Genomic DNA, 16,797 nt, shown 5'->3' with positions numbered 1-16,797 from the left:
AGTCCAGGGGCACACGCACGGGGCTCAGGGCACGGGCCTCATGCCAGTTCTGCGGGGACACCCCTCTGACGCCCAGCCCGGGGCCGAGCAGGGACGACCCCACTGGAGTCCACCTTAAGGGGGGAGGGCGCTCCGGCGGTGTTTGTACACAGCGCGCACACCCGTGCTGCAGCCCCTGTGCCCTGCCTGCACCTCCCGCGCATCTCCTGCACCCACAGGCCCTGCCTACACCCCACTTGCACTCCCCGGAGACACTTCTCCATTCCACCCCAACACCCTTGACCCCAGTCCAACCTCATGGTGCTGCCTGGGGGAGCTGCAGCTCCCGTGGGGTCACATCAGTGCTACACAACAGATAGGAGCAGACTCTGTGCCCCCAGAACAAGGGAGACACCCCACACACACACCCCGCCAACCCAAGGCTCATCAAGGGGACAAACAGGAGATCACCCCCACCCCAGCACCCCAAGACTGAGCAGGAAAACAGGAAGCAGTGGCAGTGCAGGGAAAGGGCTGGATCTCCGTTTATTGACGCGATGCTGTGGGACACCCCAGGGGACTGCACCAAGGCACGGTGGCACTGGGGGTGTGTAAGGACCCCCAAGGAAGCAACACCACAGTGGTGTAGAAGCAGCAGGTCCCTCAGACCTTGCCAGGGTCCTCCTTGAGCGTCACCGTCCGGTTGAACACCATCTGGGGAGAAACAGAGGGTCTGCTCATAGCACCATGGCAGGCAGGGGGTGCTTGCAGATGTGAGTGCAGGCTGCCTCACTGCCCCCTTCCCACAGAGCTCACCTTCCCCTGCTCACTGTCGGGATCCACAGAGAAGTAGCCCAGGCGCTCAAACTGGAACTTGTCAAAGGGTCGAGCAGAGTGGACAGAGCTGTCGACCAGGGCATTGTGCACCACACGCAGGGAGTCCTGGCAGGGGGTACAGCTCAGCCAGCACCCTTACCCTTCTGTCCTCTCCACCCCTACCCTCCAGCCAGCTCCCCCCAGCTCCTCTTCCCCCTGAGACACAGCCTAGCCTTGCTCCAAGAGGGCTAGGGTGTACATAGAAGTGGGTGCCTCAGGACTGGGTGCAGGAAGTCCCCATTTTCCCCCCAGGCCCATAACCTCAGCTGCTGCCACTACTCACAGGGTTGAGGTCACTCAGAAAGCCACCAGGTACCTCCGATGGGTCCTCAGGATTTTTGTGCAAAAACCTGCCATGAGATAAGAATCTTTTCCCAAAGCTGCTAAATGAGGGGATGTGGTGCCACTCATGGGATCTCCAGATCATCATCTTCGCCACCAAAGGTCTGGGCAGACCCCAGTAGGACCTGCTGTTGTACAGCTGTGCTGCTGCTCCAGCACTGCTAAGCTTGTGCTGGCCCTGGTTGGCAGCCAGATACTCACAGCCGCTCGTAGAGCCGCACTTCACAGGCCAGTGGCACCGACACCCAGTGGATGAAAGCTTTGGGCTTTTCTGCCACATCTGACTTGGTGCAAGTCACCTCCAGCTCAATGACACGCCCACTGATGTCCTAAGGGAGAGGAGATGATCTAAGCAGTCAGCCAGCAGTCGTATCCTATATGGCAGGCCCAGGGCTGAACCCCCAGCCCCACGGCTCAGGGACACCTTGTTCCCCACTGTGAGGCACAGGACAGGCAGAGAGCAGCCACACTGGCAGCCTGGGCCCTCACTGTGTTCAGAGCATCCTGCACAAGATGACCATTGCTGCTCTTCCCTGCTCCAGCAGCCAGATAACTCAGAGCCGCGTGGTCACGTCCTGACATTCCACAGCCTAACCTCATGTACCTCATGTCACTAGTGCCCAGTGTCACGCACCTTGATGACATTCTGGACGGTGATGACGTAGCCAGTGTGGCGCAGCCCCACTGGCTGCCCAGGGGCCAGGCGCTTGTAGCCCTTGTCTGCCTCCTGTAAGAGATTTCACAGCTGCATGAGGGGCCCCAGCATGAGCAGCAGATCTCCCCTCCAGCACATCTCTCCCCGGACTCCTGCCATCCCAGGGATCAGTGATCCCAGTGCTGTTTGAACTCTCATGTTGCTGTGGGACGTTCCCACGGACAGGTCAGGTTGAGCACCACTGGTTGGATATGTCCTGGCCAGGCTGAGGGCACCATTTGCCCAGTGCTCATCAGGGCTGCTGGCTCATTTTGGAGTCACAGTCAGGTGCTCAATACCCGCCTGCGACCTCCATGTGCAGCACCAACACCACTTCCAGTACTGCCAGGCTCCTGCTGCACAAGCTATAGCTCCAGGAGTGAGGGTGGTATAGTCCAGTGTGCCTGGCTTACCTCCCTGAAGTCTGTCTCCTCAATGTAGACGGTCTGGTGGAAGGGCACTTTGTGGAAACCACGGCTCTCATCAGCTGGAAAGTTGGGCACAAGGACCTCCAGCGCCTGGTGAGAAAGAGGGCTGGAGTGTTGATCTCAATGAATGCCACTCCCACAACAGCCCATGGCAGTCTTACCTTCGGAGCAGGGAAGTTGGTGATGGTGACCTTGAGGGGCTCCAGAACAGCCATGGCACGGGGAGCCTGCTCATTCAGCACCTCACGGGCACAAGCCTCCAGCAGATGCGGCTCCATTGTCGCCTGGGCCACTGTCACACCAACCTGAGGAACAGCGTGCTGTGATCATGCTGGGCAGGGGATGCAGCCATCTGCCCTGTCCGACCATCCTATTTGAAGCCTACCCGTGCACAAAAGTTGTTGATGGCCTCAGGGGGGAAGCCTCGCCGGCGCAGGGCTGTCAGCGTGAAGAGACGTGGGTCATCCCAGTCCCTGAGGAAACACCAGTGTGACAACCAGGCATGCTCTGGGTGAGCCCCATCATGGCAGCTGGCCCTGCTCCTACCTCACAGCACCTGTCTCCACCAGCCGGATGATCTTTCTCTTGGAAACGACGGTGTAGAGCAGATTCAGGCGCCCGTATTCCCACTGCACAGGGCAGTAAACATCCAGAGCATTGCACAGCCAGAAGTAGGAGGAGCGCCTGCAAGGGAGGTACAGGCACAGCTCAGCCGCATGGACAAGCTGTCCTCCAGCACCCTGGCAGCCACCAGATGCTGCTCCCAAGTCTAGCTCAGCCCCGGGCCATGCCGTGCAGGGTGCTCACCTGGCCTGGAACTCCTTGGTGCAGAGGGAGTGTGTGATGTGTTCGATGGAGTCGCAGAGGCAGTGTGTGTAGTCGTACGTGGGGTAGATGCACCTGCAAGGAAGATGCAGTCAGCTCAGGGCAGAGCACAGTGCTGCTCCACTCCTGACATCTCCTCACTCCCAGGAAATCCAGACCCACCCCCACCACACGTGCCAGGACATGGCAGGCCCTCCCTACCACTTGTCCCCAGTGCGGTGGTGTGGAGTGAACTTGACACGGTAGGCAACAGGATCCATCTTCCCATCCTCCATCACCAGCTTCATCCTCAGTGTGGCTTCCCCCTCCCCAAACTTGCCCTTTCTCATGTCCTGTGGAGAGGGAGGAAGCTGTCAGCTGAGCCATAGATCCAGAGCCCACATGCACGCAGCACCTGCCCCAGCTAGGAGTACCTCAAAGAGCAGGAGTGACTCCTCCACAGGCCGGTCCCGCCACGGTGAGGGTGGTGGGTTGTGGCCCTTGATCTCCTCAACCTTCTGATGGCAGACATATGCCTGACCCCTACAGACAGGAATTGCCATCACCAGACATGAGTGACCCATCCCCTGGGCAAGGGGGAGCCCCAGCCACACTGTAGGGCATCAACACCACCCCAGGACACTCCTATTGCCCCACATGGTCACCTGCGGATGAGCTCCAGGGCCCAGGTGTAGAGCTGGTCAAAGTAATCTGATGCGTGTGTCACTGCATAAGGCTGGTAGCCTGTGGGGATAGGTGAAATGGAACAGTGGTGGAACCCCAAAGGCCCATCAGCAAGATCTGAATGCAGGGGTGTCCCTGACCCCTGGCTTGATCCTGCCCTCCTCATCCCGAGCCATACCCAGCCACTCCACCATCTCCCGGATGGCTGTGAAGTACTTCTCCTCCTCCTTCTCAGGGTTGGTGTCATCATAGCGCAAGAAGCACACGCCACCATTGGCCTGGGGATGAAGAGATGGTGAGCAGTTGCTCCCTGAGGGACCACAGGGCCAGGCCAGAAGCCAAGCAGCAGAGGAAGACAGGGGCCAGGGCAGCTTGGTGCTTTATACCTTGGCATAGCCAAAGTTGAAGTTGATGGCCTTGGCATGGCCAATGTGCAGGATCCCATTAGGTTCAGGAGGGAAGCGTGTCCGCACCTGAACAAGCAAAGGGGACACCTCTGTCCTTCAGCAGGAGACTCTTACCTTCCCTGACAGCAGCGACACTGATGTGAGCCCCTGGCAATCCCACAGAGCACCCCATGCAGCCTCTGGCTGTGCCGCCCGTGAGCTGCTTGTTCCCCACCCACCCCAGCTGTGTCACTCTCACATGGAACTACGGGGCTCTGTGGGACATGGCCTCACCTGCCCACCCGTGATTGCCAGGTGCTTCTTCAGAAGGGCCATAGTGTTGGGTGTCACCACGTAGCCCTCAGTCTTGTAGTTCTCTCCTGCAGGCAGAGGATGCTCAAGGCTGCAGCACTGCCCTAACCATGCCAAGCCCAGCAGCCAGTGGGGAAGGATACAGGACTTGTCCAGTCCTCTGCAGCACGGAGAGCTGGGACCAGGCACAGAGCCAGTGGAATGGCCCTACATATGGTAGCGGCTCCTCACACTCACCTGGCTTGTGGAACTTCAGGGCTTCTCCCCGCAGCTGCTCCAGCAGCGACTGTGTCTCTGTGCCCATGTCACCTGCAGGGAGACAGAGCTGAGCTCCCTGATCACAGCTCCCAGGGCCCAGCTTGGAAGCAGGTCAGCAGGAACTAAAGGGCTGGGGAAGAGGACAGTCTCTTACCATTCTCCACCACAGCCACCTTCTGTTTCTCTGCTGGGGCCAGACGGGCCTTTGCCACCTGCAGAGACCAGCACAGCACCCTGAGTGCCCAGCTGTAGCACATATCTTCTCCTTCTGGCCCAGCTTGCTGTCCCCAGCACTCCCTGAGATCTGTGTCCACAGTGGCAGCTGAGCCCAGAGCAGGTATTTGGGATCCCGCCTGGATACTTTGCAAGAAAATACCATCCAAGTCTCCAGCCTCCCTTTCTCCTTACCTTTGGCTTCTTTTCCAGGTCAGCTTCTGTCTTTGGTCCAAGCAAATGCAGCACCTGGAGAAGAGTGACACGGTCAGGAGTCAGAAAGTGTCCTAAGGCCTGGAAGTGTCCTGTCCAGTCATCACACGCTCACTCTGCCTGCACCTAGGTGGGTCAGACTGTCCCCAGCGCTGGGCCCTCTAGGAGCCTGGCTGACAAGTGCCACACCAGTCACAGCACACCCAGGGGACCACAGCAGCACCTGACACAGTAACCTCACACCCACCTGCAGGTCCACCTCGTTCTTGATGGTCTTCCCGTCTGCCCACCGCAGCTGGTTCCGTGCCTCCCCTGTGGACAGGGCACCCCGTGGGCAAGGGGCAGGGTCCAAGCCCAGGGGAGCTTCAGCCAGGCCACTGATGCAGAATCCCATGCCCTTTGCCCCAGGGCTGTCCCTGCTGCTGGGCACTATGGCTCTGCCTGTGTGGGGGATCTGGCAGGATGACATCTCCCCACGGCAAGGGGGGCCGGCTCTCAGGATTCAGGGGAGCAGACAGTGGAACTGGCAGTCAGGCACAGGGATGTGACAGCCACCAGAACCAGGCAGGGGCTGCCCCAGTGTCACCACTCACCCATCAGCAGCCCCATGTTGAAGTGGTAGCGCTCTGCCAGCAGCTCTGCTCGGTGCTTGCTGATCACAGCCTCCACCTGGGAGCAGCACAGGGACACCGTGGTGAGCGAGGCAGGCAGGAGCACAGCAGGAGCCTGTCCCATGTTCCTTGTACCGTCTCCACAGGGTCACAGATCCACTCACCGCCTCCTCGATCTGCTCGGGGGTGATGCAGACCCCCACACCGCAAGCCCGCTCAAAGTCTGCCACGTCCAGGGGCTCCAAGGGGTGGCTCCTCACGTACTCCAGGGCAGCTGGGGACAGAGCAGGGATGAAGAGCAGGGCCCTGGGGCCGGGTGAGGGCCGGGCGGGGGCCGGGGCCGCACGGTACCGCTGAGCTGCAGGTCGGTGAGGATCTCCCTGCGAGCGATGTAGCCGACGAGGAAGCCGAGGTGCTTCGGGTCCTTGAGGCGGGCGGCCGTGTTGTACAGAAGTGTCCCGGTGGCCTTGTCCAGCGCCGGGCCCAGCGCGCTCCGAGCCTGTCGCCGCCCGGGAGAGGGTCAGGGCAGGATCGGGGCCCGAGCCCCGGCGAACCGGCGGCACCGGGGATCGGAGCGGGACAGAGGAGTGCCAAGGGCCGAGGCCGCTCGGCGGGATCGGGAGGAGGCGAATCCCGGGGGGACCCGGGAAGGCTGAGGTCGAGGGGGTGACAGAGACCACGGTGCAATTATACCCGGGTGACACCGGGGATCGAGGTACCGGGCCCCGGGGGCGACACCGGTACCGGGGTGGCGGGCTTCCAGCGTGGCCGGGTCCCGAGGTGACATCGACGTGATGGGGTACTGGGGATCGAGGACCGGGGACCACGGTGCGGGCCCGCGGCAGACGCACCTGCAGCACAGCGCGGCGCAGCAGCGCGCTGAGTGCCCCGTTGCGTAGCGTCTCGCGCGCCTTGGCCTCGCTGAGGCCGATGCCGGTGAACAACCCCAGCGCCTCCTCCGCTTCCTCCGCCGCCATCGCCGCCGCCGCCGCCGCCGCCATGCTGCCGCCTCCGCCCGGGGGCGGGTCCCCGCCCAGCCAATCGGCAGTGAGAGCGCTCTGTTCCGACCAATGGAAGAGGGGCGCCGGCCCCAGTCGGGCCAATGGGCGCTCGGGAGGCGGGCTCAGCGCCCGGGCCATTGCATCATTTAAAGAGACCAGCGGCGGCGGCGGCCACGTGGGGGGCGGGGCTGGAGGTGGGCCCGGGGGCGGAGCATGTGTCAGGTCCCGCCCCCGGCGCCCCGGGCTCCCGGCGCTTTCCGCCCCGCGGCCGGTGCCTGCACCTCCGGTATGCCCTGGGCGTCTCCGCCTGCCCCGACGGCCCCGGGCACGGGCCCTGCGACGGGTTCGTGGGACCGCGCGTGCCCAAGGTCCTGGGGTGGAGAGCGGGTCGCGGCGGCCTCAGCACGGTTTATGCGGGGCCAGGCCGGCTCGGTGTTCCCGGCTGCCCCGGATCGTGCGTGGTTCCTTGGCCCTCCCAGCCCAGTGTTCTTCCTTCCTCCCCTGTCCCCCTCGCCGCCCTGGTACACCCCTCATGCCAGTGTTCCCAGGCTTCCCCAGACCGGTGGAACTTTGGCTGCCTCAGCCCAGTGTCCTCCTGCTCCCCCGTCTGATGTCTTGTCCAGTCCGGTGCCCCCCGCGCTCCCCTTTTCCCCGCCAGCTTCCCCAGCCTGGTATTCTCTAGCTCTTCCGGCCCGGTGCCCCCCCAGCCCGAGGTCTCCCCCACAGCCCGGGGGTCCACACAACCCCACATTTTCTGCCTCAGCCCGGGAGTCCTCGCCCCGGCCCGATATCCCTGCCCCCCAGCTCGGTGTCTCCTCTTAGCACAGCGGCCCCTTAGCCCAGTGTCCCATCCATCCTACTCCCACCTCAGCCCGAGTAGCAGCAGACTCGAGTGGTTGGGGAAGGGGCTTTATTGGAAATACTGGGTGGGAGGAAGCACTGGCAGGTCCTGCCAGCCAGAGCCACTGGACTGCCACAAACAGACAAGGCAAGTGCTGGCTCCTCCATGGTGGGTGCGAGAGTCAACGCTGGTGTCACAGTGAGTCGCACACCACGGATAGGACAGCCACTGCTTAGCACCCGCACAGAGCTATAGTTCCATCCCGGCGCCAGGCACTGTGTCTGTCCCCTTGCTGGCTGCCTGCTCCCTGCCCGTAGCTGGCAGTGGCTTTAAACTATAGCGGGCACTGACATTGGTACCTGAGATGCTGCGGTACTCGCCCATCTCCGTGCGAACGTTCTCGTTCTGGGTGATGGTGAGCAGGACCGGGACAGAGAGCGTCACCTCCTTCCGGAGGACTTGGATGCTGAGCGCCGTGCGCGGGGGGATCTTGGCCGGCAGCTGCACCTCCACACGCTGCCGCCGAGTGCTGGTTTCGCTGCGCCCTTTCTGCACCGTAAAGATGTTGGAGGCTTCCACGGTCAGTGTGAAGGAGAGCCCGGCTTTGAGGCTGGTGGCATTGCTGAAGTGGAAGCTCTGCCAGAGTGTGGTGCCGTACTCCCGGCTGCTGCTGGCCGCCAGCGCCTGCTCCGACTCTGTCTCGTTCACCCCCTCAATCTCATCCACCAGCACCTCCCGCTCCTCCTCCACCCGCTTCTGTTCCCAAAGGAGACGTGCTGAGACCAGGGGCCGCCCGGGCCGTAGCGGGCGCAGGTGGGACAGTCGAGACTGAAAGTTCAGCTCCAGTTTGTAGTCAGCTAGATGCTCGCCGGGCCATGCCAGGCAGTGCCAGCCGCCCCGGCCGGGATGCTGGTAGAGCAGCCAGACGCCTCGCTGCACTACGTGAGAGGCCACCCGGTCGTTGAAGTATCCATACGCCAAGTTGGTCTCCTCTGTCACCACCTTGCAGGCGCCTTGGAAGTTGGGGTGCTCGTAGAGGGTGATCTGGGGGTCCCCCAGGTCATGGTGCACGAGGCGCAGCGCCGAGAAGCTGTTGGGCCGATCCACAGAGGGGTACTCGCCCTCCTCAAAGGCATGCGGCTCCCCCTCGTATTTGGGGTCCGAGTAGGCAATCCATGGCTGCCCCTCCACCTTCAGGGAGGCGATGCAGTTCCCAAAGTCAAGCTCGTGCAGGTCAGGCACGTCGCAGGTGAACTCTCGGCTCAGCCCCTCAAAGTTGGCACGCTCGTACACTGTGATCCGGTTCATGGTGCGGTAGGTGCCTGCTCCTGAGAGGGCACAACCGTGGCTCACGTCCCCTCTTGTGGGATCAGCTGGTGCTACAGGAGACCCGTGAGGAAAGCCCAGCCAGCAAAGGCAAACCTCAGCACCCCTTTAACCCTTGTCCTCTGCCTTTCCTTTGCCCACCTCCGCCTGGTCCCCGTGCTCTCACCGTCTGTCCTGGCAACACCCCGCAGCTGTGCCTTTTAGGAAGGGATGGTGGGACCAGGGCGTGCTGTGACACGAAGCGAAGGCGATGACGACGCTCGCCCCCACACGCTGCACCCAACCCCACTTTGGCGCTGGGGAGCCGGCCAGGCCTCGCACGGCGGTCGACACACCGGGATGCCAGCCGGCCCCACAGACCAGCCCTGCCGGAAAGTCCTGCCGTGCCCCAGGCACGTAAGACTCTGTGCTGAAGAGTCATGGCAAATTATCAGTGATGCTTCCGCCCTGTCCGTGCTAATTATAGCGTGCATTGCCGGTGGGGCAGGAACTGCTGGCTCACCCCAGTAGGGTGAGAGGGTATCATGGTGGGGCAAGCCGGCACCCCAAAACAAGAGCCTCGGGAACACTGGTGATCCCAGCAATTGAATATGGACACCTGGCATGGTGGTACTGCTCCAGGCGTGTCTCTGAGGATGACTGGGGTAGATGGGGACACTTCTTCCCCTTTGTTGCTTCATGGAGTGGCCAAGGCACTGCTGGGGTGGGATGCTGGGCACAGCAGGATGCTGACATCAAACCAAGGCATTGGAACGCAGCCAGTCCAAGCACAGCATGCTGGTGGTTTCCTCCAGGCTCCATGCAGGTTCCCATGGCATGAACTGGAGCTGGGCTCCCCAGGAGCTACTGGTGTGGGGGACAGAGCATGTGCATTCCCCTAGCTGGCACCCCGCTGAGACAGGGCTCAGGCAGTCAACGGGTTCTGGGGCAGATTAAGCCTTTGATTTCTTCTGGCTACATGCCTAGGGGCTGCCTCATCCACTTGTCCACACAGCCCTCACTAACCCTGGGCTGTTCCCAAGGCACAGTGCATGGAGTGGGGAGCCACAAAACTGATATGAAAACCTCCCAGTGAGGTACAGCTGGCTCCTGACCCACCCCTTGGGGACAGTCAGGACCTCCAAAGCCTCTAGGCTATAATCTGCCTCTTGGGGCTGATAAGCAAGGCCCGTCCCGGCAGCATGGGGTCCCCCAGGGGTTTGGTACAGCCTATGAGCACCCGCATCCCGTGGTGGAGAAGGATGGAGACCCCATTGCTCCAGTGGCCCGTCCCCGGCAAGTCACCCAAGAGAGGAATCCAGGTGCCCCTGAATTCTCGGACCCTATTCTCTTCAAACCTCTGTCCCCCAAAGGATAGTACCACCCCACACCTCGCCCCTCAGTTGTTCGCTGCTAGTGCCCCACTTCCCCTGCCTGCAGTGCCAGGACTGCCAGGGTCTCCCAGTTTATTGCCAGATGTCGGGGCGGTTGGGGTTACACCAGACAAACGCTACGGGAAGCAGTTAGTGAGTGGGGGGCCATGGGGGCCGCGGGCAGGGGCCAGGGAAGGGCTTTCCCACTCACTCCCCCAGCCTGCGGCCTCCCTGCCATCTCCCCGGGCCGCCACGCTCCCCCGCGCTGGGGACCCCTCCTGTGCCCCGCGGCTGCCCTGGCTCCGTGGCCCCCAGCTCCCCCCACCTCGCTGTGTTCAACCCCCTGCAGCGAGGCCGGCGGCCAGGGCGGCGTGGGGGGCACGGGGCAGCATGGGTGGGAGGCGGTGCTGGCATTATTGCTATGGCGGGCGGGAGCAGCGCGACCCTCCCCACGCTCAGATCACAGTCTCGAAGAGCGTCGCCTTCTCCTTGGGGGGCTCTGGGGCCAGCAGCTTGGCTTCTGCCTCTGGCGTCAGGTACTCCAGATGGTGTTGGCCCCAGATTGGAGTGGTCAGGAGCTGCCAGCGCTGTGGGGACATGGTGTCAGCACCCAGGGACAACGGCACTGGGACAGCCTGGACCCAGATTGGCGAATTCCCCGCAATGCACAGGAGTAGGAAAGGGATGGGATTTGGATGAGGGCGGAGGTGAGACTGGGACAGGGAAGGGATTGAAATGGAATTGAGAAAGAGACAGAGATTGCATGGGGACAGGGATGGGAATGAGACGCTGACAGGATTAAGATGGTGATGTCAGCAAGGAAGGGGTTTGGGTGAGGCTGGGAGTGAGACAGCAGTGGGGATGGGAATCTGATAGGAATGAGAGCAATGAAGACAGGAACGGGATTTGGATGGGGGTGAGCCTAGGATGGGAAAAGGACTAAGTGAAATTGAGAGAAGGACAGGAATTGCAAAGAGACAGTGATGGGGACAGGCACAGGATTCAGCTGCGACAGGGATAGGGATAGGACTGAGACAGTGATGTAAGCATCAATGGAATCAGGTAAGATTGGGAATGAGACAGTGATGGGGACAGAGGCGAGATTTTGGTGGGAGTGAGACCACCGGGACAGGCACGTGATTTGGATAGGAATGAGACAGTGATGAAAACAGGGATGGGACCTGGCTGTGGATGGGACTGAAATGGCAATGTGGATGGTGGAATTTGAATATGGCCGGGACTGGGCCGGGGACAGGACTAAGAGGTGGACAACCACAGCTGAGAATGGAGTGGAGACTGAGGCAGGAACGATCCCATTGCACCTCACCTCGCGCAAGGAGCCTTTGCAGCGCAGGAGCTTGTAGATAACAGTGCAGGGGATGCAGAGCATGGAGGAGAGCGCCAGGACCCAGCCGATGGCTTCCCCCCACCACGGGTACACATATGTCTTATTGTACGTCAGCGGCTTGTAGTTCACCACGTGGAACACAAAGATGCCCTGGGGAGAGAGAGGAAGGTGAGGTCCCGCGGGGCAGGGAGCTGGTGGTCCCCACCCCCACGCGTGTCACCGCCGTAGCCCCCGAGGTGCGTGTTCGCCCCACGGCCGTGACGCGCGTGTGCCCAGAGCGGCCGGCGGGGGGCGCTCAGTGCCCGCGGCACAGCCGGGGGCGGTGGCACACGCGTGTCCCCACGCGCGGTGGCCGTGCTCACCACGCAGACCAGCGGCGTCACTACAGCCCAGCACCACTTCATGACCGGCAGGGGCCGGTAGCCGATCATACGGGCCACGTCGTCCATGAAGCGGTCGGCACCTGCAGGGAGGAGGGCGTCAGCTGGGGCACTTCTGTCCCCCTTGTGTCCCCCTCCCCGTGTCCCCCTTGCCTCACCATAGACCCAGGCAATGACCACGCACTCCCAGAAAGCCTGCCACAGCAGCGTGATCCCGCTGGCCGAGTAGTTGTCGAAGAGCTGGAATACGTACATGCCGCCCTGCCAGGAAGGTGCCCATGTCACCAGGTTTGTGCTGGCTGCCCTGCACTGGCAGTCACAGCCTTGCCAGCACCGGTCCCTTGCCCGGCATGGACACCCTGCATGCCATGGGCACCTGGCTCCACAGCACCCCTATGCCACAGAGACCCCCATGCCATGGGCAGCTCCACTGACATGGGGGCAGCAACCCCAGCGAGCTCCCAAACCACAGTGGGACCGCAAGGGAGGTGATGCCTCAGGAACAGGCGCGGGTGGCCAGCGTGGGGCTGGCCAGCTGTGTCCCCCACCTGTGTGACCATGGAGAGGTCAATGAGGCAGCAGATAACGCAGCAGAGCGCAGCGGTGATCTCACGGCGCAGCGAGCCAGCCCCCGGCTGGGGGAACAGGTCCAGGATGCCCGTGATGAAACCCTCGACACCGACAAACTGTGGCACAAAGCAGGGCTCAGTGGGGACGTGCCACCCATCATCTCCCTGTTCCCCATCTCCCTCGTTGCCACAGCACCTGGCTGTCCAGCCCCAGCACGAGGAGCATGGTGAAAAAGAGCGTGGCCCACAGAGGGGACAAGGGCATCAGTGTCACAGCTTTGGGGTAGGCGATGAAAGCCAGCCCGGGACCTGCAGGAGACTGGGGTCAGCAATGCCACTCAAGGGCTGACACAGAAGACACAGCTGGCACCCACCATCCATCACTCACCAGACTCGGCCACCATGGAGATGTCTACGCCTTGCTCAGAGGCCATGAAGCCGAGCACGGAGAAGACAACGAAGCCAGCAAAGAAGCTGGTGCAGCTGTTGATCACAGCCAAGATGTAGGCATCCCTGTGGGCACAGCATCTAAGGAAGTGCTGCGGGGCACTGGGGGACACACCATGGGGTCACTGGGACACACCAGGGGGATTGCCTGCAGCTGGCATAGCCCTACCTGTAGCAGTTGTTGTGGAAGCGGTTGTAGCTGCCCAGTGCGGTCAGGGCGCCCAGCCCGATGGCATAGGAGAAGAAGACCTGGGTGCCAGCATCAATCCAGACCTGGGGTGTGAGGGAAGGCGTCAGGGAGTGATGGGGGTGCCAGGGGTTGTCTAGCAACTCCCTGCTGCCCTCCCTGCTGCCTTCCCCACTGCCCTCACCTGTGCCTCAACCAGCTTGGACCAGTCAGGTTTCAGGTAGTAGATGATGCCACCCAGCGCGCCAGGCAGTGTTGCTCCGTGGAACAGCAGCAAGATGAGGACAACATACGGGAAGAGTGCCGTGAAGTAGACAATCTGAAGAGCAGTGGGTGGCCATGAGAACTCCCAGGCCAGGCCTCTACGTCATGTGCCACAGGTGTTCCAGCAGGACCAGAGCTTGGGAATGTCCCCAGCAGCTGGTGGCACCCCCTGGACAGATGCGGGACAGAGGCCTCCCACCCTTGTGGGCTGTGGCACAGAAGGGCAGGAGCCAGTGGTGCCATGTGTTGCAGTCCCGTTCTCTTATGCCAGTGGCCCTGATGCGTGTTGCCCCTGCCAGCATTACCTTCCCTGTTGACTTGACACCCTTCCAGATGCAGAAGTAGACAACGACCCAGGTGATAACCAAGCAGAGGATCATCTGCCAGTTCATCTCCCCTGGCTCGCTGAGGCCCCCAGAGAGACGCAGCACCTTGTTCCTGCAGAGTGGGGCTGTGCTGAGCACCAGCATGACACCCCCAGCCCCAGACGACACCCTCCTGGTTCCCACACTCACTCCCAAAACTCAATGACAGGTGAGCGCTTATTGGTCATGTCGGTGCAGTTGAAGGTCCAAGTGCTGGCAGTGGCATTAGTGCTGTCATTGTGGCACAGGTCCAGGTTGAAGAGCTCCGTGCACTGCTCCGTGTTCCAGGAGTGGCCACAGGTGGCCCAGGGCAGGGTGTCCGTCAGTGAATGCACCAGGTAAAAGAGCCCCCACACTAAGATCATAATGTAGTAGGAGTTGCAGAAGAAGACGATCACCATAGAGGCCAGGCCTAAACCTGTGGCACGGGGAAGATCAGAGCCCACAGGCACCTGTGAGCATCTGGCAGCCAGCATGGAGTGGGATGTGGGGTGTTGTAGGGATGGGGGAGGACAGAGGAGAACTGACAGGGACAGGACAGGGAAAGCTGGCAGCCCTAGACAGGATAGGGGAGAGCTGGTGGGAACGGGACAGGGAAACTGGCAGCCCCAGGCAGCACGGGACAGGGTGGGGACAGCTGGCAGCATGGCACAGGACCAGGGGGAGCTAGCAAGATACCTCTGAGGTGGGGATCTAGCAGCCACCCGGGATCCAGCAGCATGCAGGCAGGGAGCCACAGGGGCAGGCAAGGCAGGCAGGGAAGCACAGGGTGCCATGGGGCACAGGTGCAGGCAGCTGCCATCCTTGGCCACAGCACAGGGCGGCAATGGGACGCGGGCAAGGTGCAGGGGAGCAGGCAGGGCGTGGGCAGGGTGCTGCCAGCCTCAGCAGGCTGCGGGCAGCCGAGGCACAGTCAGGGTACAGGCAGGGTGCCGGGGGCCCTGGGCAGGGTGCAGGGGCCATGGAAAGGGTGCAGGCGGGGCACGGCGTTACCCTTGAAGAGGGGGGCGATGTTCCAGGCAGCAATGCCCCCCTGCTTCATGAACTGTCCCAGGGCCACCTCCAAGAAGAAGATGGGGATGCCGCCCACGAAGACGATGAGCAGGTAGGGGATGAGGAAGACGCCTGGGGCCGGGGGCAGGGGGCCGGCTCAGCCGCCGCCGTCCCCCCGGCCCCCCCTTTTGCTCCCCCCGCGTTTCTCTGCGCCGCCCGCCCGGACACAGCGAATGGCAAAGGCGTCTCCGCGCCCTCCCCTCGCCGCGCTGTAGGTCAGCACGGGCAGGTAGAGGAGGGGCTCCCGCGACCCCCCCGCCCCGTGCCTCCGGACCCCCGCGGGGTGGCCCACGAGCCCCTCGAAGGCGCAGGGCGAGCTGACCCAGCGCGGGGTGCCCCCCAGGCACACGCTCTGGGGCGGGAAAGGGGGGGTCCCCCGCGCCGCTGAGTGCACCCCCGCGGCGTGGGGCGAGCGTGAGGCTCACCTCCGCCGTTCTTGTAGCACAGGTAGGGGAAGCGCCAGACGTTGCCCAGCCCCACGGCGAAGCCCACGCAGGACATGATGAAATCCATCTGCCGGGTCCATGTCTCCCGTTCGGGGACGGCCTCTTTGGGGGGACCGGGGGGTCGCACCAGTGGTGCCGTCACTGTTCGCTCCTCGCCCGCCGTGGGGGGCTCTGCGCCCTCCGCCCCGCCGGGGCCTTCTGCCGAGACGAGGGGAGTGGGGATGCCCACGCCGCCGTCACGCGCGCTCGTGGGGGCGCGGAGGGGGGGAAGCACCTCCCCCCCCCGCGCGCCCCTCTCGCGCGTAGGGGCGTGACGTCAGATGTCAGGCCGGCGCGTGACGTCACAATGCAGAGAGGTGACTCACCCCGCGGCGGCGGGAGAGGGCGCGCCGCGGTCGCGCGTGGCCGTGGGCCCCCCTCTCCCCCTCCCCAAGCTCATCCCTTCCCGGCGCTCCCCGCTTACCGGAGCCCGCGGGGGCAGCGGCGGCGGCGGCGGCCGCGGCTGCGGCGGCGGCGTCGCGTCGCGGGGGCGTCGGGCGGCTGCGGGGCGGCCGTGTCGGTGGGGACGGGGGGCATGTCGCGGGGGGCCGGGGAGCGGGGGCGGGTCGGGGGCGGCTCCGTGGCCGAGGGGGGGCTCAGAAGCAATCCACGAAGCACTTGAAGGTGAGTCGGAAGAACCTCATTGAGGGCGGCGGGGCGCGGCGGGGCGGGCCGGGCCGGGCGGGCGGCTCAGAGCCGGGCTGCGGGGCCGGCGCCGCGCGGCCGCTCCGGGGCTCTCTGCGCCGCGGCACCGGGCGGCGGCGGAGGCAGCGACCGGCCGCGCCGCCCCCCGAGCCCCATTGGCCGCGCCACCCGCCCGCGGCTTGACGGGACTTGCAGTCCCGACGCTCTGGCACCGGCCCCGGGACGAGGCGGGGTGCACGGGGGGACAAGGCACACCCGGCGGGATTCCGAACACGACGGACAGCGGGGGACGGCGTTGGCAACGGGGCTGCCGGGCACGAGGGACACGAAGCGGTAGGGCACGCCCAGGGACACCAGGGAGCGGAGCGCTAGGGACGGCAGGCAACAATACAGGCGGGAGAGAGACGAGGCACTTCAGCACACGCACCGTAACTCCGAGACTTGCACGTCTCGCCCCACCAGCACCAGAGCACAGGAGAAGACACGAGGAACTAAAGCGGCAGGATTTGCACCAGGGAACACGAGACAAGAGGGTGCAGCCAGCAGCAGAGCACACGGAGGCAGCAGGCACCAGGGGACTCTGTTGTCCCCCTTGCTGCTGTGGAGCGCATCCGGCAGCGGCACCAAGAAACACAAGTCCCTGAGGGATATTAGGGGACAGCGGGCACCAAGTCACACCAGGGAACACTGGAGCACGAGGGCACCTGGGGGCAGCAGGGTGCTGCGGGTCCCAA

General features: G+C 63.4%; 3 protein-coding genes across 3 annotated transcripts; all 3 read right to left on the bottom strand.

The window, feature by feature from the left end:
* Positions 1 to 500: 500 nt before the first annotated feature.
* On the bottom strand, positions 501 to 6,801 carry QARS1 (glutaminyl-tRNA synthetase 1). Its single transcript, XM_040076541.1, has 24 exons — positions 6,652 to 6,801; positions 6,152 to 6,299; positions 5,965 to 6,074; positions 5,783 to 5,858; positions 5,437 to 5,501; positions 5,172 to 5,225; positions 4,918 to 4,975; positions 4,743 to 4,814; positions 4,488 to 4,573; positions 4,194 to 4,280; positions 3,986 to 4,085; positions 3,789 to 3,867; positions 3,558 to 3,666; positions 3,346 to 3,476; positions 3,127 to 3,219; positions 2,866 to 3,003; positions 2,705 to 2,792; positions 2,481 to 2,624; positions 2,305 to 2,409; positions 1,832 to 1,924; positions 1,399 to 1,526; positions 1,139 to 1,205; positions 796 to 921; positions 501 to 693 (listed from the first exon to the last, which is right to left on the bottom strand). The coding sequence occupies exons 1-24, from the start codon at positions 6,799 to 6,801 to the stop codon at positions 643 to 645; spliced, it is 2,358 nt and encodes a 785-aa protein (XP_039932475.1). The 3' UTR covers positions 501 to 642.
* An 893-nt stretch (positions 6,802 to 7,694) lies between these two features.
* Positions 7,695 to 10,256, bottom strand: LOC120758245 (epidermal differentiation-specific protein-like). The gene has a single exon (XM_040076288.2). It carries the CDS (start codon positions 8,948 to 8,950, stop codon positions 7,892 to 7,894), a length of 1,059 nt encoding a protein of 352 aa, XP_039932222.1. The 5' UTR covers positions 8,951 to 10,256; the 3' UTR covers positions 7,695 to 7,891.
* A 140-nt stretch (positions 10,257 to 10,396) lies between these two features.
* SLC6A8 (solute carrier family 6 member 8) lies at positions 10,397 to 15,857 on the bottom strand. The gene is made up of 14 exons (XM_040076287.2): positions 15,843 to 15,857; positions 15,359 to 15,577; positions 14,874 to 15,005; positions 14,031 to 14,298; positions 13,821 to 13,953; positions 13,436 to 13,570; positions 13,234 to 13,337; positions 13,006 to 13,130; positions 12,814 to 12,926; positions 12,597 to 12,734; positions 12,207 to 12,309; positions 12,031 to 12,131; positions 11,648 to 11,818; positions 10,397 to 10,907 (listed from the first exon to the last, which is right to left on the bottom strand). Exons 2-14 carry the CDS (start codon positions 15,444 to 15,446, stop codon positions 10,776 to 10,778), a joined length of 1,743 nt encoding a protein of 580 aa, XP_039932221.1. The 5' UTR covers positions 15,447 to 15,577; positions 15,843 to 15,857; the 3' UTR covers positions 10,397 to 10,775.
* Positions 15,858 to 16,797: the final 940 nt, after the last annotated feature.

The sequence above is a fragment of the Hirundo rustica genome, chromosome 12 (genome assembly GCF_015227805.2).
Source record: "Hirundo rustica isolate bHirRus1 chromosome 12, bHirRus1.pri.v3, whole genome shotgun sequence".
In the NCBI taxonomy this organism is placed as follows: Eukaryota; Metazoa; Chordata; class Aves; order Passeriformes; family Hirundinidae; genus Hirundo; species Hirundo rustica.
This window is presented reverse-complemented; position numbering and strand designations above follow the sequence as displayed.